Source organism: Ascaphus truei, chromosome 20 (assembly GCF_040206685.1).
Source record: "Ascaphus truei isolate aAscTru1 chromosome 20, aAscTru1.hap1, whole genome shotgun sequence".
Taxonomy (NCBI): domain Eukaryota; kingdom Metazoa; phylum Chordata; class Amphibia; order Anura; family Ascaphidae; genus Ascaphus; species Ascaphus truei.
The window spans coordinates 24,008,979-24,034,427 of NC_134502.1; the positions used below are offsets into that span (position 1 = coordinate 24,008,979).

Sequence of the window (25,449 nt, forward strand, 5' to 3'; positions counted from 1 at the left end):
CTCACACCCTAGCAGGACCCCCACTCACAGACAGCACTCACAACCCACGCGCCACCCGCCGCCTCACACCCTAGCAGGACCCCCACTCACAGACAGCACTCACAACCCACGCGCCACCCGCCGCCTCACACCCTAGCAGGACCCCCACTCACAGACAGCACTCACAACCCACGCGCCACCTGCCGCCTCACACCCTAGCAGGACCCCCACTAACAGACAGCACTCACAACCCACGCGCCACCTGCCGCCTCACACCCTAGCAGGACCCCCACTCACAGACAGCACTCACAACCCACGCGCCACCCGCCGCCTCACACCCTAGCAGGACCCACACTCACAGACAGCACTCACAACCCACGCGCCACCCGCCGCCTCACACCCTAGCAGGACCCCCACTAACAGACAGCACTCACAACCCACGCGCCACCTGCCGCCTCACACCCTAGCAGGACCCCCACTCACAAACAGCACTCACAACCCACGCGCCACCTGCCGCCTCACACCCTAGCAGGACCCCCACTCACAGACAGCACTCACAACCCACGCGCCACGTGCCGCCTCACACCCTAGCAGGACACACGCCTCACATTTTTACATTTGTTATGTCACCAAAATATACATTGTACTGTGGTATGTTTACAATAAACCATTTTTAAACAACATCGTATTACATTTTATTCCATCTTTCTTTTCAATATTATTATCCAACCTTTACAACAAATAGTTACCTATTGTTCCACCATTTATAAATAATACTACCTATTACGCATTTACATCCCGGGCAACGCCGGGTCTCTCAGCTAGTATATATATATTGCTATTGTTGTATTGTAGTGTGTGATGTGTGTGTGTGTGTACAGTAAAGCTCAGTTATATACATTGTGTGGCGTATTGCTTACTACTGTCGCATTGGTTCCTATGAGGTAGGGTGACCAGACTTCCCGGTTTAGCCGGGGCAGCCCCAGATTTACTGCACATGTCCCGGTGCCCCGACAATTATGTGAAAATGTTTAAAATGTCCCGGTTTTGGCTGCAGAGGAGGGGCGGGGCCATGATTGTGAGGGGAGGGGCCATGATTGTGAGGGGCGGGGCCATGATTGTGAGGGGCGGGGCCATGATTGTGAGGGGGCGGGGCCATGATTGTGAGGGGCGGGGCCATGATTGTGAGGGGGCGGGGCCATGATTGTGAGGGGCGGGGCCATAATTGTGAGGGGGCGGGGCAGATCGGCAGGAGCAGAGCTAGAAATATGATGAGATAAACATGCAGCTGCAGTTACAGCCACAGGGCGCGCTGCATGGCGGCTCCTCCAGCTGGTTCATGTGGGACAGTGTGTGTAGGTCAGTCTGTGTGTAAGTCAGTCTGTGTGTGTTTGTGTGATGCTCAGTCTGTGTGTAGGTCAGTCTGTGTGTGTTTGTGTGCTGGTCAGTCTGTGTGTGTTTGTGTGCTGGTCAGTCTGTGTGTGTGTTTGTGTGCTGGTCAGTCTGTGTGTGTGTTTGTGTGCTGGTCAGTCTGTGTGTGTTTGTGTGATGGTCAGTCTGTGTGTGTTTGTGTGATGGTCAGTCTGTGTGTGTTTGTGTGCTGGTCAGTCTGTGTGTGTGTTTGTGTGCAGGTCAGTCTGTGTGTGTGTTTGTGTGCAGGTCAGTCTGTGTGTGTGTGTGTGTTTGTGTGCAGGTCAGTCTGTGTGTGTGTGTGTGTGTTTGTGTGATGCTCAGTCTGTGTGTGTTTGTGTAGGTCAGTCTGTGTGTGTGTTTGTGGGCTGGTCAGTCTGTGTGTGTGTTTGTGTGCTGGTCAGTCTGTGTGTGTTTGTGTGCTGGTCAGTCTGTGTGTGTGTTTGTGTGCTGGTCAGTCTGTGTGTGTGTTTGTGTGCTGGTCAGTCTGTGTGTGTGTTTGTGTGCAGGTCAGTCTGTGTGTGTGTTTGTGTGCAGGTCAGTCTGTGTGTGTGTTTGTGTGCTGGTCAGTCTGTGTGTGTGTTTGTGTGATGCTCAGTCTGTGTGTGTGTTTGTGTAGGTCAGTCTGTGTGTGTGTTTGTGTGCTGGTCAGTCTGTGTGTGTGTTTGTGTGCAGGTCAGTCTGTGTGTGTGTTTGTGTGCAGGTCAGTCTGTGTGTGTGTGTGTGTTTGTGTGCAGGTCAGTCTGTGTGTGTGTTTGTGTGCAGGTCAGTCTGTTTGTGTGCAGGTCAGTCTGTGTGTGTGTTTGTGTGTAGGTCAGTCTGTGTGTGTGTGTTTGTGTGTAGGTCAGTCTGTGTGTGTGTTTGTGTGTAGGTCAGTCTGTGTGTGTGTTTGTGTGTAGGTCAGTCTGTGTGTGTGTTTGTGTGTAGGTCAGTCTGTGTGTGTTTGTGTGTAGGTCAGTCTGTGTGTGTTTGTGTGCTGGTCAGTCTGTGTGTGTGTTTGTGTGCTGGTCAGTCTGTGTGTGTGTTTGTGTGCTGGTCAGTCTGTGTGTGTGTTTGTGTGCTGGTCAGTCTGTGTGTGTGTTTGTGTGATGGTCAGTCTGTGTGTGTTTGTGTAATGGTCAGTCTGTGTGTGTTTGTGTGATGTTCGGTCTGTGTGTATGGTGTGTGTTATTCAGTGCAGGTCAGTGGCAGTGTGTCTGTGCAGATCAGTGGCTGTGTGAGTGTCTGTGCAGGTCAGTGGCTGTGTGTCTGTGCAGGTCAGTGTCTGTGTGTGCAGGTCAGTGGCTGTGTGAGTGTCTGTGCAGGTCAGTGGCTGTGTGTGTCTGTGCAGGTCAGTGTCTGCAGGTCAGTGTCTGTGCAGGTCAGTGTCTGTGTGTCTGTTGGGGGGAGGAGTGAGGGAGAGAGGGTGATCTGTGGTGTAGGGGAGAGGAGGAGTGCTGCTGCTACTGAACTTTGCATGTGAGCTACGGGGAGAGGGAGGAGAGGCTGCTTCTGCTTGTGTGAGTGACAGTGTGTGTGTGTGTGTCTGAGTGACACAGTGTGTTTGAGAGAGTGTGTGTGAGAGAGTGTGTGTGAGAGAGTGTGTGTGAGAGAGTGTGTGTGAGAGAGTGTGTGTGAGAGAGAGAGTGTGAGAGAGAGAGTGTGAGAGAGAGTGTGAGAGAGTGAGAGAGAGTGTGTGAGAGAGTGTGTGTGAGAGAGTGTGTGTGTGAGAGTGTGTGAGAGAGAGAGTGTGTGTGAGAGAGTGCGTGAGAGTGTGTGTGAGAGACAGGGGGGCAGAGAGGGGAAGGGGGAGAGAGAGGAAGAGAGACAGGGGGAACGGAGAGAGGGGCGGGAAAATGACATCCCGGGCAACAACGGGTATATCAGCTAGTATATTTTTATTTATATTTATATATAAGTATCCACACACTTTTAGTTGTGCTACAAACGCTCACATTTCCACACCCACCCACACCATTTATATCCCTCTCACTCCACACACACCTTGTGTAAAGCACTGTATATACTGTGGGCTCCCCATTAATTTTTATTCACACTGATACACATACACACTCTTTCTTCACTTGCTTTCATTACCTTTTGACACCTCTAGCCATAAAACACATCCACACCGGGGGAAGGAACAGCACAGATAACATTCCAAGAGACACTGTTTTTAAGTAAACCCTTTGCTTGCTTCATTCATTGTAACATCGCCGGAAGAAGAGATCAGTGTATCTCGAAAGCTCGCACAAATAAAAGCATTTCGTTAGCCACAGAACGGTATCGTCTATTTATTTTTTGATTATATATATATATATATATTTTTTTTTTGTTAATGTGACTTCTGTTTCTGAGGTAATTTAATGCACAAGCCCTTGGGAAAATATGTTTGTATTTCATCTTGTCTTCACATAGTCATCATATGACGAACTATCCAGAATTAACCCGATCTCTTTCCCTTCACAATAAATCATACTCATTGTTCTCTGGTATGATACCTCAGGCGCCATTTTCCCGCCTCCCCGTCCCGCCCAATCACCGACGCTCTGCGTTCCAAACCTCTCTCTCCTCCACCCACCCCCTGTTGCTTTGCGGGTCCCGATATGGAGGCTTGGAACGCGCACGCCCAGTGGGCGTGGTCGGTGCCTAGCCGCCCACCCCCCACCTCACTATATAAAACCCTCCACGCCTACCAAGCCGGCTTTCTCTCGAGTTTCCTTGGAACCTTCCTCCCCTCCTGTTCGCGCCTCTTCGTCGTCACGTGGGCGGAGGCAACCAATCAGCTTGCCCCGAGCTCCTCCCTCCCCCTTCACTCGCGCCTTTGTCCTCGCGCACGGTTGGCCGTTAAACCGCCGGGCGGACTGCGGGTAAGTTGGCTGCGCCGCCGCCGATGTGCTGACACGACTCTTTACACGGATGCAATAGCGGTAGGGAACCTAACCGCGGACGAGGCGATGCCAATTCTCTCCCCCCACCACCCACCTGCCCTCTTGTCTACTCCGCGGCGCGGCTTCGTGCGCCATGTTCCTCACAGCGGCCGCCATTTTGTGGCCTTCCCCCGACGCCCGCTGGGCCCTTCTCCACATCCTCGGCGCGCTCTCTCTCTCCTCCCCCCCCATCTTATCCTCGTTCATCTCTTCTTTGTTCCGTAGTTAGCCCGGCTAAAGGCCAACCGGGGGGTTGGGGGGGGAGGGGCGCAGGGAGAAGCGCAGTAACGTTTTGTTTGCCGGCTGGACAAAATGGCCGCCGGCGGAGGCGAGCCGCACGGGGTGTCCCTTTGTCCGGCTGATGGAGTAGTGTATACACTGTACTGAGACCCTGCCCGAGAGACAGGAGGGGGGTCTGTGTATGTAATTGTGGCACTGTGTGGATGACATGTTATGATGTATGTATATTTGTGTGTAGGACATCTGTGCACGTGTTGAGTATGTGTGCATAGGGGTGCTGTGTATTTACACACAGTAACCGAGCTCTCACCAAAGTCTATGTGTTTGTTTTCGTTCAAAAATAGACCCCGTTTCCTAGGGGCTTTCATTCAAGAAATATTTAATGTGGTAGTCCCATTAAATTTTTCTTGAATTAAAGTCCTCTAAGTGTTGTGTCTTTTTAAATTCATTATCTAGATCGAGTTGTGTATGTATGTTTGTATATATATATGTATATATATTTTCGCCCAAAGTGTCTGGGTGGATATACAGTAGTTCTCCATGTATTTCCCTGTACTATTTGTTTCCACTATGTATATATGTATATAAATACTATATATGTGGATGCATAGTATTGTGGCGGGCACGCATACTGTACTTGGGTCATTATGACTGTCTGAGCCGTTGTGCATGGTTTCGTGTTGCAAAATGTGTCGGTTTTCATGCGAAGTACTTGGGTCAAAGTACAAGGGACGCTGTATCTGTATATAGCAAGGAGCCGGCTGGTGTAAATGTGTTTACTGGTCAAGCGAGTCAATGGTTTCACGCTACAAATGTCTCTGGGCTGTGAGATTCATTGTGGCAGCTTCTTTATCAATAGAACAGAGTAAGGAACTAGCGAATCTCATTGTGTATATGTGTGTCCATGTTGCAAATGGCTGTTTTGGGCCCTTTCCCCTGAGGCCTCCTCCCTGCCTGTACTGAATGAGTAGCTGTGCCTCTGCTGGGGGCGCTGGGCTGTGATCCAGCAGCAAGGTCCGGCCTAACACACAACCCGATCCAGTAACACACAGTGTAACCCCCCCCTCCCATATCCACACAACACAACCCGATCCAGTAACACAGTGTAACCCCCTCCTCCCATATCCACACAACACAACCCGATCCAGTAACACAGTGTAACCCCCTCCTCCCATATCCACACAACACAACCCGATCCAGTAACAGTGTAACCCCCTCCTCCCATATCCACACAACACAACCCGATCCAGTAACAGTGTAACCCCCTCCTCCCATATCCACACAACACAACCCGATCCAGTAACACAGTGTAACCCCCTCCTCCCATATCCACACAACACAACCCGATCCAGTAACACCGTGTAACCCCCTCCTCCCATATCAACACAACCCGATCCAGTAACACAGTGTAACCCCCTCCTCCCATATCCACACAACACAACCCGATCCAGTAACAGTGTGACCCCCTCCTCCCATATTCACACAACACAACCCGATCCAGTAACACAGTGTAACCCCCTCCTCCCATATCCACACAACACAACCCGATCCAGTAACAGTGTAACCCCCTCCTCCCATATCCACACAACACAACCCGATCCAGTAACACACAGTGTAACCCCCTCCTCCCATATCCACACAACCCGATCCAGTAACACAGTGTAACCCCCTCCTCCCATATCCACACAACCCGATCCAGTAACAGTGTAACCCCCTCCTCCCATATCCACACAACACAACCCGATCCAGTAACACCGTGTAACCCCCTCCTCCCATATCCACACAACACAACCCGATCCAGTAACACAGTGTGACCCCCTCCTCCCATATCCACACAACACAACCCGATCCAGTAACACACAGTGTAACCCCCCCCCTCCCATATCCACACAACACAACCCGATCCAGTAACACAGTGTAACCCCCTCCTCCCATATCCACACAACACAACCCGATCCAGTAACACAGTGTAACCCCCTCCTCCCATATCCACACAACACAAACCGATCCAGTAACACACAGTGTAACCCCCTCCTCCCATATCCACACAACACAACCCGATCCAGTAACACAGTGTAACCCCCTCCTCCCATATCCACACAACACAAACCGATCCAGTAACACAGTGTAACCCCCTCCTCCCATATCCACACAACACAACCCGATCCAGTAACACACAGTGTAACCCCCCCTTCCATATCCACACAACACAACCCGATCCAGTAACACACAGTGTAACCCCCTCCTCCCATATCCACACAACACAACCCGATCCAGTAACACAGTGTAACCCCCTCCTCCCATATCCACACAACACAAACCGATCCAGTAACACACAGTGTAACCCCCTCCTCCCATATCCACACAACACAACCCGATCCAGTAACACACAGTGTAACCCCCTCCTCCCATATCCACACAACACAACCCGATCCAGTAACACAGTGTAACCCCCTCCTCCCATATCCACACAACACAACCCGATCCAGTAACACAGTGTAACCCCCTCCTCCCATATCCACACAACACAACCCGATCCAGTAACACCGTGTAACCCCCTCCTCCCATATCCACACAACACAACCCGATCCAGTAACACACAGTGTAACCCCCTCCTCCCATATCCACGCAACCCGATCCAGTAACACAGTGTGACCCCCTCCTCCCATATCCACACAACACAACCCGATCCAGTAACACCGTGTAACCCCCTCCTCCCATATCCACACAACACAACCCGATCCAGTAACACACAGTGTAACCCCCTCCTCCCATATCCACGCAACCCGATCCAGTAACACCGTGTAACCCCCTCCTCCCATATCCACACAACACAACCCGATCCAGTAACACACAGTGTAACCCCCTCCTCCCATATCCACACAACCCGATCCAGTAACACTGTGTAACCCCCTCCTCCCATATCCACACAACACAACCCGATCCAGTAACAGTGTAACCCCCTCCTCCCATATCCACACAACACAACCCGATCCAGTAACAGTGTGACCCCCTCCTCCCATATCCACACAACACAACCCGATCCAGTAACAGTGTAACCCCCTCCTCCCATATCCACACAACACAACCCGATCCAGTAACACAGTGTAACCCCCTCCTCCCATATCCACACAACACAACCCGATCCAGTAACACACAGTGTAACCCCCCCCTCCCATATCCACACAACACAACCCGATCCAGTAACACACAGTGTAACCCCCTCCTCCCATATCCACACAACCCGATCCAGTAACACTGTGTAACCCCCTCCTCCCATATCCACACAACACAACCCGATCCAGTAACACACAGTGTAACCCCCTCCTCCCATATCCACACAACACAACCCGATCCAGTAACACACAGTGTAACCCCCTCCTCCCATATCCACACAACCCGATCCAGTAACACTGTGTAACCCCCTCCTCCCATATCCACACAACACAACCCGATCCAGTAACAGTGTAACCCCCTCCTCCCATATCCACACAACACAACCCGATCCAGTAACAGTGTAACCCCCCCTCCCATATCCACACAACACAACCCGATCCAGTAACAGTGTAACCCCCTCCTCCCATATCCACACAACACAACCCGATCCAGTAACAGTGTAACCCCCTCCTCCCATATCCACACAACACAACCCGATCCAGTAACACAGTGTAACCCCCTCCTCCCATATCCACACAACACAACCCGATCCAGTAACACCGTGTAACCCCCTCCTCCCATATCCACACAACACAACCCGATCCAGTAACAGTGTAACCCCCTCCTCCCATATCCACACAACACAAACCGATCCAGTAACGGTGTAACCCCCTCCTCCCATATCCACACAACACAACCCGATCCAGTAACACAGTGTAACCCCCTCCTCCCATATCCACACAACACAACCCGATCCAGTAACACAGTGTAACCCCCTCCTCCCATATCCACACAACACAACCCGATCCAGTAACAGTGTAACCCCATCCTCCCATATCCACACAACACAACCCGATCCAGTAACACCGTGTAACCCCCTCCTCCCATATCCACACAACACAAACCGATCCAGTAACAGTAACCCCCTCCTCCCATATCCACACAACACAACCCGATCCAGTAACACCGTGTAACCCCCTCCTCCCATATCCACACAACACAAACCGATCCAGTAACAGTAACCCCCTCCTCCCATATCCACACAACACAAACCGATCCAGTAACACACAGTGTAACCCCCTCCTCCCATATCCACACAACACAACCCGATCCAGTAACAGTGTAACCCCCTCCTCCCATATCCACACAACACAACCCGATCCAGTAACACTGTGTAACCCCCTCCTCCCATATCCACACAACACAACCCGATCCAGTAACACAGTGTAACCCCCTCCTCCCATATCCACACAACCTGATCCAGTAACACAGTGTAACCCCCTCCTCCCATATCCACACAACACAACCCGATCCAGTAACACAGTGTAACCCCCTCCTCCCATATCCACACAACCCGATCCAGTAACACAGTGTAACCCCCTCCTCCCATATCCACACAACACAACCCGATCCAGTAACACAGTGTAACCCCCTCCTCCCATATCCACACAAAGGGAAGTGGCTCCTGTGTGCGCGCGCGGTTACTAAGGGAACTGATCCGGGGGGCGGGTGCTGGGAACGCTGCAGCAAAGCCCGTCACACACACACACACACACACTGCTGCCCGCTCACCGCACCAGGGAGTGATTCATAAACCTGCTCACTAGGAAACACACCAAATAACTGCATTGCGAAGATTTTGTCTAAGTTGAAACTAAACACTTTCCATTTAAAATGATAAATTAAAAAAACCACTTGTTTTATATAAATGAAAAATCATGGATATCAGGCGAGGAGACAGAAGGAAATTGGGTACAAGGCAAAGTCTCAAGACTACGCTTGTTTGCATATGTTTGTACCCTTTATTAAATTCAATATGGTCAGGGCTGTTTGACTAAATTGTTAAAAGGCCAGATTTGATTTATTCATTTTTTTTTTTTTTTGGTTAAATTAAAATTAGGAGGGACAGAAGTGAGGCTTGGACATTTTCCATGCTTCTGTATTGTGTAAGGATTTCTAACATGTGCTGCCGTTGGGCAATATGCAGCTTTAACAGGATCGCAATCAGAAGCCAATCTTGTGCTTTTTATTATGCTGGTGTTAGTCAGTCGCGGGAGTCGGTTTCATGGACAGTTGGCGGCTGCTGATGTGAACCGTATTGGGGTGCACTGCCTTCCCAGTGGGGTTTATAATCTGATCCTCCGTCTCCTCCTTTCTCCGAGTATCACACTCTGCCCTGTACCCAATTTCCTTCAGTCTCCTCGTCTAATATCCATAATTTTTTTTTTAAACACTCGTTTTTTTAATTTAAATTTATAATGTTAAATGGAAAGTGTTTAGTTTCAACTTTCAACATTTTATTATGAAGATGCTTTCAAATGAAGTTATTTGGTGTGCTTCCTAGTTAGCAGGTTTATTAATCACTCGGTGAGTGCTATTGCCGATCCCTAATCAGAATGTGTCCTGTTTTTATTGCCATGGCTTTATAACGGGTTTGTGTGGAAATTTGCACCTGGCTGCCTGAGCAACCGTGATGAAATGATACGGTGCTGTAAATTGATGAGCCCTGTGCTCAACTTTTCTACATTTATTCTATAGTGTGTGTACACCACCAGTTGCCTGGTTATGTTAAAGCGGGTAAATATTTAATCTGGCCCTTTTGTAATCGTCTCTAGTTTCTAAAAATAAAAAAAAACCTGTTTTGCATTACAGATCTGTGGCTGCCTCCAGGAAGTGAAACTGTCAGCGGACATATTTACTCACGTCAGGCAAACACCATCTTGCAACAATGGTGAGACTGCTGTTATGGTGCTTGTGATCTATTTGAAAAGGTTGTAATTTAATGTCAAACTAACCTCCTCCTCAATGATTTCCAGCGTCCCATGCGCATATTTGTGAATGACGACCGCCACGTGATGGCCAAGCACTCTGTGGTGTACCCCACCCAGGAGGAGCTGGAGGCCGTTCAGAACATGGTCTCCCACACGGAGAGGGCCCTCAAAGCCGTGTCCGACTGGATCGACCTGCAGGAGAAGATCTTGGGCGGGGAGTGCGCAACAGAAGAACACGAGGAGATGATGACCCCAGAAGAGACCAAGGAAGGGTAAATATCCTGTTACTCGGCTGTTAGTCTGAGTAACTGTTCTGGTCACAGGTACTGTGGGTTGTGGTGCCCTTTAGGGCCCAGGCAGACTTTTTTTTCCATCGATGGAATGGAGGAGGAGACCGCTGAGGTTTCAATAGCGACTGGGCTAGTCGGTAGTTATGTAAATGGCAATGTTAATGTCCCGCGAGCCGATGGGAAGCAATGATGTAATCCTTGCGGCTTCTTATTGGCCCATGTGACTGGACATTTAAACTTGCAGAGATACTCTCCATGTGATGCAGAGCAGTAAAACTGTTGCATCTTCCTCTCGGGCACCAGGAGATATGCATTTAAACTTGGAATGTGCCTTTAACACTTCAATGTATGTGAAATAATACATATTTACCATCTTTTTAATAGTGACACAAAATGTGGTGAAAATCCAACCAGGACCCTCCGAGGCGTGATGCGAGTCGGCCTGGTTGCAAAGGGGCTTCTCCTGAAGGGAGATTTGGATCTGGAGCTGGTTCTCTTGTGCAAGGATAAACCGACCATCTCCCTCCTGAAGAGAGTGGCAGATAATCTTGTTTTGCAATTTGCAGTAAGTGCCTTCACTTGTTTGGGTGTCTGTCCCTTGAGCTGTAACTATTAAAGGGATATATATTAACTGAGATCTAAGAACTACAAATTAGGTTGATATTGTTGGCATGGAAAGTGCTAAACCTGAAAATAGATATTTGCTTTCCTTATCCTCGCTGCCAGACTTTCCCCAAAGCAGAGTCCAACCCGTGGGCATTTTTATGCGATTATTCCCTGCTTAGAAGCCATGGGATAATTGACCAGGGCTGTTACAAAGTTGCAGCGAAAGGCTTGAGCGCGTCGCTGCTGTTAATGCCCTTGTCCTGTAAAGGACGGTCCCTTCAAGGTCACGATTGCCATTAGATTTCAGTGCATGGTTCTGTTTTATTTGCATATTGAATATTGCATTCTTTTCTTTCTCAGACTGTGTCAGAGGAGAAGTATGATGTCATACAAAACATCAGAGAAGCGATAATTAGCATCAAAAATGCAAAAGAGACCCCCCTGACACTGAATATTCGCCTAACATCCCCTCTGGTCAGAGAGGAGGTGGAGAAGTTGAGCGCTGGAGGTACGAAAAGGATGGAAACAGCCGCTCTTTAACCCTAACCATTCCCCCCCCCCCCCCCCCCCTAACTTTTAAAACCTTTTTTGCTTTCAGATGATCAACGTTTACTTGTCAATGTCTTTGATTTATTGAAGGTCATAACTGTAATGTCAGAAATCATGTGTTTAATACTGTAATACCCATCTTTTCTGGGCTCTGCTGCTAATTGTATTTGAACTCTCTATGGCCCATTCTGCGGATATTACAGTGGCCCCCATGCGGCTCCAGAGGGGCCTGTTAACGTATTGCTTTTCAATGCGTTACATGCCCCTCTGGCGCCGTATGGGGTGACTTCCACATGGAAAGGTGTTTTTATGCATGTACTTTATACATCGGGCAGTGTGTGTTGCAGCAAAAATGACAGACGCGGCACCATCTTAACGGGGTCAGCCGGCGTCCTGAACTCCAGGGAGTGATGCAGAGGTTTGGATAAAGTTAGGCTAGTTGCTTAGCCACCTAAGGCACGTCCGAACAAAAAAACTACGTTGGATTTCTTTACCAAGTTCCTTCTGTATCACGGTGCTTTCCCTCCTCGGATACCCTGGTCTTCAGACGCTCATTATTTTGCTGCAGCACAAACATGATCCCAATCTGTTGTGCTTCTATGAATACATATATATATATATATATTTTGCATATCTGATCTCGTATCAAGACTTCTAGTTTGTCGATTTTTAGGGACGCTGGACCTTTGACCAACAGGACTCTCTCTGTCACGGGCTGTGGCCAGGGCAGTCGAGCTTGGTGGGAGGATTAGGTGCCCTCAGTAACTAGCAAAGGATAGAGGATTTTCTTGTTTTCAGAATTCCGCTTTGTTTAAAGCAGCAGTCCCCCATAAGAAGGCCCTTTCTATAATGCTGAAAAATGAAACGGCTTGCTCAATTTGTATTACATTTAGTTTCATTTCTTAAAAAAAAAAAAAAAAAAAACCTTTAATAAAGCATGTTGCACCATATTTAAATGATATGCAGATGTATGCATGGCTGCTTTGCCACAGCTGTTGGTGTTGACATCTTCTTGAAGTCCATCACTCATGAGTTCTGCAGCTTAACGCAATGGTATCATAGAGAAAAAAATGCCAGTTAAGTTGCAGAAACTAAACACTTTTTCCATGACGGTGGTTAAGGGAGACTGCAGCTTTAATGCATTAAACATTCTAGCTTAGCCTCTTAGTGCAGGATTTTCCACTTACGCGTTTAATTTATTTTTAGTTTTATTTTTGAATGGGGGGGGGATGTGGAGTTGTGTTTTTTTTTTTTTTTTGGTCAGGGAATCCCCTAGATTGCTGTCAGTTTACATGATAGATAGGGCACCACATAGGTTAGCTGTTGTGTAAGGCGCCCCACTGCCCTCAGGAAGCTGCCTCATCCCCTGTCCACCTGACAGACCCCCCCCTTGGTCAAACCGTGCCTTGTCTTCTTATCCATGAATAGAAGCGCTATCAGTCAACGATCCACCGGACGTTCTGGACAGGCACAAATGCCTTGCTGCATTGGCGTCACTCCGACACGCCAAGTGGTTCCAGGTTTGCATTTTATTATTTCCGTCTACAAGTAGAAAACGCAACTCATAATTTGTTTTTTTTTTTTTTTAGTTTTTAGTGTTTTGTTTTTTTTTAAACGTAAGCCACATGTTTAAAAAAAAAAATATCTATATATAAAAAACACCAGAGCAGTGGCCGTGCTGGACTTAGCACCTGTTGCCCCCACAGGCAGCTAAAGAAGCACGCAATGGAAATGCACCTTCACAGGGAACCGTAATGCCTATGTGCATAGTTGCTGCTTTGTGCTAAGAGTAAGTTTACCTTTTTGACACCGTAATTGTGAAAGTAATACATACAGAAGGCTTATCCTTAAACATAGTTTACTTTTACCCTTGACAAAGTAGCACTACAAATATGTTGTGTTTTTTTAATTTTTTAGTTTACATATTTTTTTATTTTTCTGCACTGTGAAGGCGTAGTGTTAAATGTTGACCGGCTTGCTTACTGTCTCAGGCTAGGGCAAACGGGCTGAAATCCTGCGTCATCGTGATCCGTGTACTGCGTGATCTATGCACACGTGTACCTACGTGGGAGCCACTCCGAGGATGGGTAAGTAATTTCTCGCCAATTTTTTCAGTCTTGGTTTCTACGGGCGGTTGTTTGCACCTTACATTAAAGTTGCCGTTTTTTCCCGCTCCATATGTGAATCGATACAATCTGCACACTGACAAGTGATTAGCTGAGCTGCAGATCGATCTGTTCTCCTGTAATCGATTGCTTGCTCAGGCTTATTTAATTCCGTTCTTGCTCAGCATTTTGGGAAATGTAGTTCCTAGAATATGATTGACTGGGCAGTTACTAGATACAATTGGTTCACTGCTAGAGAGAGGGCGGGACTCAAGAGCCAGAGCCTATCAGAAAGGGAAGGGTATGTGACTTTGGAAATGCTTCCTACAGTTGAAACATTAAAAATTTCTTTAAAACATTATTTTTTTTAATGCTACAAGTATTTTTTCATGGTTCAGAACTGATTTATTTAAAAAAACAAAACAAATGTAGGATATTGCTTGAACTGCTGCTTTAATGTTTATAATCTGAATTCAAAGATGTATGTACATTTGAGAGAGTACTTGTATTGGGCCTTGCCGATCACTTACCGTACTTAATACAAAACCGTGGACCCCATTTGATCCCTGTCTAGCTTACCTGGTTTTATTTTCCTATTTATACGTGTTTATTGTATTTGTCCTTTACCACCTCTGCTAGCAGGATGTTCCTGTGCATTTACTACCTATTATGCTAATCTACCACCCTCTCATGTAGTCCAGAAGATGGCATCTTATACTGGTGCTATCATTTAACTATCTGAAATTTGCTATCGCAGCCTCTTTCACAGCACACTGTCAGATACTCCATCTACAGCGGTATGTCTTCCCTCTAAAAGTGGTTAATGGGAAATCAATTGGTACAGTGTAATGCTTCCCTTTCCACTGTACTGTTTTCTGTTTAATGAAAGACTTTAAATTGGCATTAGGCATTCCTGCAAATAAATACTGTAATTCAGTGTAATTTACTGAAGTTCATACAACTACTCGGTCACAACACTGCAGTCACGTTCTCAAATGGGTAACTGATTTATAAATGCTGTGGTTTTTATTATAATCAATTTTCCTTGTCTTAGCCTCTAGAGCTTCTTTGTGAAAAGGCAATTGGCACTGCAAACAGACCAATGGGGGCTGGTGAAGCCCTCAGAAGAGTTCTTGAATGCCTCAGTTCTGGAATCCTAATGCCAGGTTAGTACCAGCTGGGTTAAAGTCTTCTCTTTCCCCCCCCCCCCCCCCCACATTATGTATGTGCTTTCTAAAGAAGCAGGAAGTCTAAAGTTGAATAGCCCAATATGATGTTTGTAGTACACAAAGTTCTCACTACTATGGGAAACTAGTGTAAATAGCCTGAGGCGAACTGACAACTGCAATTTAATCTGGCAAATTGGTTCTGCTTTGTGCAGATGGTCCTGGGCTTTACGACCCCTGTGAAAAGGATGCCACAGATGCTCTTGGACACCTGGAGAGGCAGCAACGAGAGGACATCACGCAGAGTGCACAGGTAAGGGTGTGTGAGGGAGAAGCTGTGTTCCCAGCCAGACACCAAGCCAACATTGTCATGTCTGAACAAGTTCACTATTCCACCGTGGTAGACTGGCATAGTGATAAGTGGCCTTCAAATGGTCGCCGTTTAAACCCCATTAATGCTTCAATGTCCAGCTTTTACTCACAACCTGTCAGCCCTGCAGCCTTTGGTTTGATAATTTGAAAATAAACTCTTGATGACCGCACCCGGTTTTAACGCTTTTCTTTCTATGCAGCATGCGCTGAGACTGGCCGCCTTTGGTCAGCTGCACAAAGTCCTGGGAATGGACCCGCTGCCAACCAAGTTGCCGAAGAAACCCATAAGCGATAATATCCCCCCCATAGACTACACAGGTAGGTGTTACTGATGCATCCGAATGCTCCACACCACCTCTGTCCTACCCCCCACGCTCCTCCTCGTGTGTCCTGGTGTGTAACCTAGCCCTCTCCACTCCACAGTCCAGATCCCTCCCAGCACCACCTACGCTATGCCAACCATGAAGCGCCCCATGGAGGAGGACGGAGAAGACAAATCGCCAAGCAAGAAGAAAAAGAAGGTTCAGAGGAAAGGTATTTAATCACGTGCACAAGCCACACAATGTATCTCCTTGGGAGAGGGGGGGGGGGGGGCGAGGGGGTGTATGTAGGCACCTAGGATGCCATGAGGGTTAAATGTGCAGTTTCCTCCAATATGACCTCATTTGAAATTGAACCTCGTGTGGTTCCCTTTAAAAGCAAATCACTGAGGTATATATTTGAATTTTTACACATAGCTTATTTTTAATTACGGTGCTAGAAATGGAATTCTATTTATAGGCGGTGAGAAATTCCAGTTTCTGCACTCGCAGAATAATTTAATAAGAGCTGCCGTCCTTCAGTGTCCGTTGTAGCTCCTGCTGTTTGGCTTTCTCCACCCCACCTGGCAGTGCCGAGATGTTTGTAAATGCAAACTACTAGTCTCAAGGATAAGGTTTAGAGATCTAATGGGAGCAAGGAAGTGGCTTAGCAGCCATATAAATGTAAGTTTCTGGTGCTCGTGAAGAACACCATTTGGTCACAAAATAAAAAAAATACGTCCGTGAGCAGGACGGGAGAAGAGATTACAAATGGTTTTCTGCCCCTTTTTAATGCCTAGTGTTCATTGTGTAGCTAGGGGTATGAGTGCACACGGCCATTGACTTGAACGGCCGTTAACCCCAGATCTGGGTGGGACTCCCTGAGTCGGCTTGTAGTGAACCTGTCCCTTTGTGGGCAGGTGGTTCTAAAGCACTAGTGTACAGCTGTGAAGAACAATTACAATGACCACAAGATATACACATCGGTGGTAAATGATGCCGTGTGTGTTTGAACCCATTGATTTTTAGCTCTGGGGCCCCCCTGCTGCGTGCGATACCTCTGCAGGAGGTGCTGGTAGCCACTCAGCTGGCAGGGTTCACATAATTGCCGTTTCAAAGCGGCTGTGAGGTCACCCGCTGCGGCTTCCTATTGTGGGAGCTTTAAAATTTGCCGAGATACCTGCGCCCCCTACAGAGGTCTGTCTTGGGAAGCAGGGGGTCCCCAGCGCTAAAATAACGGGGTTCAGCTATGCAGACACCCTGCATCCTTCCTGTATAAAGCTAAATGAAAGAAACCGTCCTGCTGCCTCACTAAGTGGCAGCATGCAGCCTTCTCCCTCCAAATGAAAGTTTTAGGAAACCAAAATGCACATTTCTATTCATAAGCTTGTTTGGGAGTTTGCATTAGTCTTCATTTCCCTCTGTAAACTGGCCTTTTGGATTATTTTTTTGCATTTTGTATTCAACTTAAGAGCTGATCAGGCACTGTCAGGGCATTACGGGTCTGCAGGCATTAAAAATAAAATGTGTCCTGTCAGTGCCGGAGCCCCAAACACACAGCAGTGCATGCTGGCCCTGATGGGGTACATTTTTATTCAGTACCTGGCCAGTTGCGTTTCCTGACGGTAGTTGGTAAACAGATCTCTGCGATATGTTTGACGAAGCTGCATGGTAGACTCCTTGCAGAAAGCAGATCATGTCGCTATGGTCCTGCTACCCCCTGTGAAACCATGGTCGTCCGCATTCCCTGTCATGCAATCACTGAATCATTCTGTGCCTCGGGAAGGAGCGGTGGTTAAACCTGTGTAAAATTGTGTTCAGATGATAAGTGCGAGCCCCCACAAGCTATGAACGCCTTGATGAGGCTGAACCAGCTGAAGCCAGGCCTCCAGTACAAGCTGATGTCCCAGACAGGGCCTGTGCACGCCCCCATCTTCACCATGTCTGTGGAGGTTGATGAGAAGACCTTTGAGGCTTTTGGGCCGTCGAAGAAGACCGCCAAGCTTCACGTAGCAGTCAAGGTGAGACCCCACTTATCCTTTCTGTTAAAGATGAAGCCTCCTACCCCCCCCCCCCACTAGATCCTACTGAAAGTAAAATGTTTACATGTGCATTTCCATGTAACCGCAAAGCTTTGTAATGAGTAAAACTAATCTAATGCTCCTAAATGTGAGCCATAATGGCACGCCACTGACATTTATTGGATTCATAAAATCTTTTAGAAAACCGTTGCCTCTTGTGTATTGGTACGCTTTGCCCTTTGGAGCGACAGAGCCCGTAAACATGTTACTGCCATTAGTAAACTTTGCTCCTAAATAAGATTGCTCCTTCGCTCAAATGCAGGTGACATTACGGGATTTTTCTTTATTTTTAACATTTTGTGGAAAATACTATTTTTTTACAATCTATTGCTTTTGGGAGCTTGGGAAACCTGTCAGTGAATGGATTTTTACTTTGTTCTTTGTTAATGATGACAGCCTAAATAAGCCTCCACACAGAACCCCAATTGGCTGCGTATCAATTCGGCTTGGTGCTTGTGCTTCAGATGTATATTATGTGACACTTTTTTTTTTTTTTTTCCCCCACCCCATAGGTGTTGCAAGATATGGGACTTCCCACAGGAGTCGAAGAGAAGGAGGAGGCAGAGGAAATGGAGCAGAAGCCAATCGTGCAGACTCCTGCTCCAACTCCGCTGTTGGATTCAACTCAAGCAGACTCCGCCTCTCCCACAGATCAGACCGAGGTAAGGGCCTGGATTATACACGCGTAACTGCCCAAAGATGATACTTCCAGAGCAGGGGTAGCCAATGTCACACAACGGGTCAGGTTTTCAGGATGTCCCTGCTTCAGCACAGGTGGCTTGGTCAACGATTGAGCCACCTGTGTTGAGGCAGGGACATCCTGACCTGTGGGTGGCACGAGTACACGAGTTTACTACCTGCTCTAGGTCATGGATCTACAATGTGGGAAACTTTGCCGACAGTTGTACGGATTGAACTTCTACGTTTTCCTGATCAGCCTAAGGCTGTGCTTATAGTAACGGTGCCCAGCACCGTCATAAGTACTTGAAGTCTGTCGCGGGTGACCATAGTGGGCGCGACCGAAATCGCCAAAGCCAAGGATTTTTGTCTTGGCCAGCGACGGAAGCGTCACGTGAGTGGTTCAGCCAATGAGGGTGTGATGTCAGGTGCCACGCCCCCTGTTGCCCTCCCGAGGTCTCCTGCACCTCCGTGCAACAATCGCTACAGCAACGTCACGTGCTCACGTCGCCATTGCCAATACTATAAACTCTGCTGATCATGCAGTACCGTCACCTCGCCTCTGAGATGCTTTCCCACAAGTCCCCCGGCCAAGTTTCTTTTTTACTGAGCAATTCCATGGTAAACCAATTTTGGATGGGTTTTTACACACGTCAGTGTCTCTTGGTGTTGACCGTTTCTGCCTTCAGGGACACTTTTTTTATTCAAAATGATGATGCCGCAGTCATTGGGCAAACAAAAGTTGGCACTCTATGCCGACCAGTGATTTTGTTGCAGCTGGGGTTTTTTATTTTTTTTGCACTGCAATTGATTTGTTTTTACGGTCTTTGCTGCTCCCTTTCCAGGGTTCCAAGCAGCAGGGACCCATCCTAACAAAGCATGGGAAAAACCCTGTCATGGAGCTGAACGAAAAGAGACGAGGCCTCAAATACGAGCTGATCTCCGAGACCGGGGGCAGCCACGACAAGCGCTTTGTTATGGAGGTGAGTCTGCGGGCGCTGGCCCTTCCTTACACGCGCACACTTCTCTGCCACATGGACACCACCGCAGATGTGCACACTGGCAGTGTGTAGCAGAAGTTCAACGGGTATATGTAATATACACACAACACCCCCTGTAAGCGTGAAACCTAAACCCATCACCACATATATTTGTCAAAAAGGAGTGCTACTGGGTTGGCAATGTGTAAATGTACAAATGTCTCGTGATTCAGGCTTCCATTTAGTCTTATTTTCTATTTTCTGTTGTATAAACTGGTAATTATAATTGGTAAGTTGAGTTGAGCAGAAATTCTACACGTTAAATCAGTTTGACAAAAGCATATTTAGGAAGTAGGAATATTGGTAGGATAAATTGTCTATAAAGATTAGGACCATCGTTAATCCTATTGATACAAGGAACGGTTAAATTGGTCTGGAATAAAACTCAGAACAGATCACAAGGATGCCTGGAGATGATAAAAGTATAAACATTATTCTACCATGAATGTCTAAGATAACTGCTAAAGTCTATTGAGTGAGGACTAGCACATATAGCTAGTTGGAAGCTGAAAGGCTATAAAGTGGTGTTTTGTTGTATTTTTTTTTAATGGATAAATAGTAAAAAGAACTTTTGCAGAGCGTGGGGACACCTTAACAAGGTCTGCAAGCTTACAGGTGCTTTGGCCAAATTTATAACCAAGTGGCATTCACTTTTGAGTGAAAAACAGTATTTTATAACTAGGATTTGTCATATAGCAATGGGGCTCTGTCTTTTATGTAATATACGCAACACCGGTGTTTGACACCAGAGGAAACACCAGTGTAATGCAGTTTCATATAATAAATATGCCATGTCTTTGAAAATCATGGCCTACGTTTGTGTGCCATATAGATCATGGTACACATCTGCATGTATCGTGCCATATAGATCATGGTACACATCTGCATGTATCGTGCCAGGTATCATAGATCACATGTATGTAATATTTTAAATATAGAACACTTTTGCACGTGTCTGTATAAATGCACATTTATTTCCAATAATGACATGGGACATGACTAAATTATGTCTAGAGGCAAAAGGATAATTGGATGTATCCTGTATTGGAGTACAACTGAATGAGATCATGAGTGACTAGAACAGGGGGTGTCCAACACCAGTCCACAAGGCCCACCAATAGGTCAGGCTTTCAGGATATCCCTGCTGATAAGCCACCTATGCTGAAGCGGGGATATCCTTCACCTGACCTGTTGGGGGTGCCCTTAAACTGGAGTTGGCCACTCCTGGACTAGAGCAAAGGGTTTTTACACTCCCATATTGCCCTCATCAAGATTTCGCTGTCTGGTAAGGATGCTTTGGCCATCTTAATGTGTGGTCTGTAATGGTAGATTACGATGAAGGTAGTGTTAACGTCCTTGGCTTTCACAAAGGCGTGTAACTTGTTGCCCCATGAGTATTAATTGCCCGCGCTCTCTCCAAGGTTGAAGTTGATAGTCAGAAGTTCCAAGGGACCGGCTCCAACAAGAAAGTGGCCAAAGCTTTCGCTGCGCTCTCTGCCTTGGAGAAACTCTTTCCTGAGTCCTCCATGTACATGGAAGTCCCCAAGAAGAAGAAGCCTCCCATGATGTCCAGAGGCGGTCCCAAGTTTGGTGGGAAGGTAAGGGGCATTTATCTGCTTCCGTGAGTCTCTGCAACTTGTGGCCCACATGCCCAAACCTTTCCTGCAAAATGGCCCTTAGGCTGTCTGCCCCAGCTAATTTCATTGCACTAAAGTGCAATTTTTCACTGAAACCTGTGTAGAGGGGATGACAGATTTGATAAATGCTTAGAATATATATTAGTGTTGTAATTTTTAACATTCATATTACAGCACGCTTCTGAAAATATCCCTAATTGTGTGTTGTCTTCTCGGCATAACCAGGGCTTTGGGATGATGCACAATGAGGTTCCCCCACCTCAAAGTCACCGCGGCCGTGGCAGGGGAGGGATGAATCGCGGCAGAGGGCGAGGTCGTGGTGGGTTTGGCGGTGGCAACCATGGCGGCTACATGAATTCTGGTAAGGTTCCTGTGCAGCTTCAGCCTTCTGTGGCAGGGTTGGTGTTAAGTGTGCTGCAATCTGTAACCCCATCTCTAGTGTACGGTGAGGGTATCATTAACACAGTGCTGGAGTGGCATGCAAATCGTTGCTTTCTAGGCTCCTTGCGATGCAGCATTATTCCCCTGAGCTTGTGCGCCTTTTTTGGGGCAGGGGGGTTGAGGAAGGGGGCTTATCTGTAGACCTGGTCTCCTGGTGGGGGGGCACGCTGTGAATTATAAGGCTTGGCCCCCGCTGGCGGCATAGCGAGTGCTGTGGGCACGAAAGTCGTCTCAATGGGGCCGGGCCCACTGCAATGGGTGGCTTCTGCGCTGCACGCGCCGTTTTTCCTTCAGGCAGAAATTGTAAGCAGAACTAGCGATTGAGCGCTAGGCCGCGCTTTCCCGGCAGTTCAGCCAATGAGGGCCCCCGTCACCCCCCCCCCCTCCCGCCCCTGTCTTTCCCACTGCAGACCAGGTAACATGACTGCACGCGCCGCCAGCCTGGCAGGCACGCGTGCAGCGCAGACAACAGGGCCGTAGTACAGATGCTGGAAGTGTTGGCATAAATCTTGGCATCTGGCCATGTGTTGGTATTGTGCTGGCTTTATTTTGAATTGTGTAGGTCTTTGTGTTCCTGATGCCTGCTTGTGGTTAGTCCACACCAACACACTCAGTATCTTTGTAGAGTGATTAAGGGGTTTTATCCAGATAAGTCTGGCAAACCTATCCCTTTCTGCCAATCTGAACCGGTTTTTTTTTCCTGTATATAGGAGGCGGTGGTTATGGCGGCGGCGGTTACGGCGGGAACTACAACTATCAAACTTCTGCAACAGCTGGCTACAGTAAGTGATCTTTCCATTGGCTATACTGTGCAGGAGTGGCGGGGGATATAATCTGTTTTTTTAAATGGTTAATCTCCCCGGTATGACTTACTTTGAAAGTGATTTCCATGTGATGCCTTTTTTAAAGCCGTTTTTCAGCCTTATTTTTCCTTGCCGTTGTATATGTTAATGCTCAAAGCTTGCTGTAGTGTCCACACGGCAACTTGTGCTGTTTATTCGTTCTTGGTCCATTGTGTTAGGCAGCACAACGCAGTTTTCCCATGCACACCCACTAGTCTTATCGGCAAACGTCTTCATCTTCTTCTTAGCAGGTTCTTTAAGGCCAACTAATGTCACCTAGTCGGTGTGGATTGGCATCCGCATTTAGGCTTTAGGAATAGAATACGGCAAGGCTTCTCAAGACTGCCCACCAGGATATCCCTGCTTCAGCACAGGTGGTGCAGTCTAAGACTTCCACCTGTGTTGAAGCTGGGATATCCTTAACCTGACCTGAGGACTGTAGTGGAAGGAGCCCCTTGGAATACGGTTTAAGGGAAGCAGGAAAATAACTAGCTGTGAAAGCAGGGGCCGTGTTGGAACCTTAACTAATGTTCCGTGCATGGGGAACTGCCACAGACGTGTGCTGTGTGTCTGTGCTGCAGCGGGTATTGCCTGAAGACTTGATGTAATGTCACTGGATAACATGCAATGATTTCGCTGTCTGAATTATTTTTTTTACATTTCTCTGCTTTGGTTTAACAAAGTGAAACGCCGTACAACTCCTTTCCACGGTTTATATTCTTTTTTTTTTTATACGCTTACCTCCCTTCTCACCCTCCTGGAGCAGGTTCTACTTTTTTGGGGGGGGTACGGGGGGAGACAGGAGCAGAGAAATCTAAAATTTGCAATTTGAGCACAAAAAAAAGACTGTGGCACTTAAACGGCCATTTCCAAAAGAATTCTAATTCTTTTTTTTTTTTTTTTTTCTCTCTGCTGTCTCCCCCTATTTGTAGGTGACTTTTTCACAGACTGCTACGGGTATCATGATTTTGCATCTGCCTAGACCATCTATAGAGTAATGCACCCACACATTCAAAAAAAAACAAAAACCCACAAGCTCTTTACTTCAGTCTGTCTTGAACTCCAAAAACAAAAAAAAGACTAAGCGAAAAGTATCTTTTTTTTTATTTTGAAATTAATTTTTTGTTTCCACTTGTGCATCGCCTACGTTTTCGGACTGCTAACGTCAAGCTTTTCAGACTGTAGGCCGCAGTGTATAAATTCGTGGCAGTTACACATCCTACCCTTTCCTCTGAACGTTTTTTTTTATTATTATTGATTTGTACACCATGGAGAGATGGGGACTTGTTTTTTTTTTTTTTCTGTTGTAAGTCAACGGTTGATGTGCAACTTGGCTATTCGTTCGATCCACGATTCATCATAAATTGAGGCCGGCCTACGGTTCTCGAAGCGTAGCTTTGAGGGCAGGGTTATCTTTATTTTTATTATGTATTATTTTTTTTTTTTTTAGAAGCGTTTTTATTGTCTTAAACTTGCAGCCATTGTTTGGTTTTGGCGTGGTCATACTGTTTTAATAAACCTTGGAAAAACCTGTGTCTTGTGGGGAGAAAAGGTCCTTTCTACACTCACGCAGCGGGTTGTGCTCACGTTGAACCCCAAAGTGGTGGATCTGGGAGGGGCTGTCACATTAAACCTTCCGGCGGGAAGTAATTCCGCTCACTGCAAGGGAATGGCACCGGTTTTAATCTTTGCTTCCAAAGGGGACGACAACACGTCTTTGGTTACACAAAACAAATACATTTAGTGTAAGTGTGATTGGAATTTTTAAAGGCTGTCCTTCCATGGAGTTGACAATCTGGCACTTTACATTGGCTTCAAGCCAGTGGTGGGATTCAAAACTTTTAGCAACCGGTTCTCACCTTCCCGCCCTTAGTGAAAAAATCACCATCAAATCTCCCCCAGTCCCCCGGTGGACACATGCAGCGGGCCGGGCCCCTGGCTTAAAGAATTGGCCGGTAGAAGAGTCCCTTGAGGCGGCAGGGCAGCACGGGGAGAGGAGCGCACTCTAGCAGCAAGCACCAGCAGTTCCCGGGTCAGGCTGCTAGATGGCGCTCCTCCCCTGCTGTCCTGCTCTGCCACAAGGGATTCTACTACCGGCTCATGCACCGCTCCGGCAAACGTGGGAAATTTCAGGAACAGGTTTGTGCGAACCGGTGGAATCTTACCACCTAGTGATTTCAGGCCTTGACTTGGTAATACAAGTGTGTATGTACACCGATGACATCTGATTTTGGGCAATGGGCATCACAAAGTTTCAGCCATTGGTGCATAGTGGAGTAATATACCAGTATTGTAGTAATACAGAGGTGATAGAAATACAGGAAGTTCATACATTTCTTACTGCGGTTTTGCCATCTCTGGGGGTGTTGGGATACAGGTAGCCCCTGGCTGATGCACTTGAGAAATGTGCATTTCTAGTGGGGGGAGGGGGGTAAATCTGGCTTTCCTGAAGAGAAGTATTCCAGTTGCAATAGTGCAACGTTTAATTGGTACTTCAGTATTAAGATCAAGAATTGGAATTCACGCTTGTCATAAAATGTCAATTGTTAGTCCAAATAAGTGTCGCCTAATACTGCCGTACGCCTTTTATTTTGTACATCTGGCACTCTAAAACAGACTTCTGTTCCCACCCCCAAAGAATACCCTCCCCTCTGCTCTTAACCCCTTGCTCAACCCCATCCACCTTACAAACGTCACTGATTCCTCTTAAAAACCCCTACTCACCCTGTCATGTCTGAAACTTCCTAAAATGCTAATGCCTCGTGCCACTGGCATGGAAGGAGAGGGTGGGAATTGTGTGCCTATATACTTTGAAATGTCATCATGCACCGCAAATACTGCATGCAGTCTTGCCGAAACATGTATTTAATATGCTGAT

At 47.3% G+C, this 25,449-nt stretch overlaps 1 protein-coding gene across 4 annotated transcripts in view; it reads left to right on the forward strand.

The window, feature by feature from the left end:
• The first annotated feature begins 4,060 nt into the window (after window positions 1-4,060).
• ILF3 (interleukin enhancer binding factor 3) overlaps window positions 4,061-25,449 on the forward strand; it is a 29,668-nt gene continuing 8,279 nt past the window's right edge. The window contains exons 1-18 of one of the 4 annotated variants that reach the window (XM_075577462.1): window positions 4,063-4,238; window positions 10,347-10,425; window positions 10,511-10,737; window positions 11,140-11,320; window positions 11,722-11,869; window positions 13,339-13,430; window positions 13,902-13,997; window positions 15,070-15,181; window positions 15,397-15,494; window positions 15,754-15,871; window positions 15,977-16,087; window positions 17,674-17,873; window positions 18,446-18,595; window positions 19,457-19,594; window positions 21,073-21,249; window positions 21,514-21,649; window positions 22,440-22,511; window positions 23,504-24,104. In XM_075577462.1, coding sequence (XP_075433577.1) covers window positions 10,423-10,425; window positions 10,511-10,737; window positions 11,140-11,320; window positions 11,722-11,869; window positions 13,339-13,430; window positions 13,902-13,997; window positions 15,070-15,181; window positions 15,397-15,494; window positions 15,754-15,871; window positions 15,977-16,087; window positions 17,674-17,873; window positions 18,446-18,595; window positions 19,457-19,594; window positions 21,073-21,249; window positions 21,514-21,649; window positions 22,440-22,511; window positions 23,504-23,553 — 2,109 coding nt within the window. In that variant the 5' untranslated portion in view covers window positions 4,063-4,238; window positions 10,347-10,422 and the 3' untranslated portion in view covers window positions 23,554-24,104. Of the gene's footprint in view, window positions 4,239-4,274; window positions 4,299-10,346; window positions 10,426-10,510; window positions 10,738-11,139; window positions 11,321-11,721; window positions 11,870-13,338; window positions 13,431-13,901; window positions 13,998-15,069; window positions 15,182-15,396; window positions 15,495-15,753; window positions 15,872-15,976; window positions 16,088-17,673; window positions 17,874-18,445; window positions 18,596-19,456; window positions 19,595-21,072; window positions 21,250-21,513; window positions 21,650-22,439; window positions 22,512-23,503; window positions 24,105-25,449 lie in introns of those variants that run through there. The other 3 variants (XM_075577461.1, XM_075577459.1, XM_075577460.1) reach the window with 3 other exon arrangements.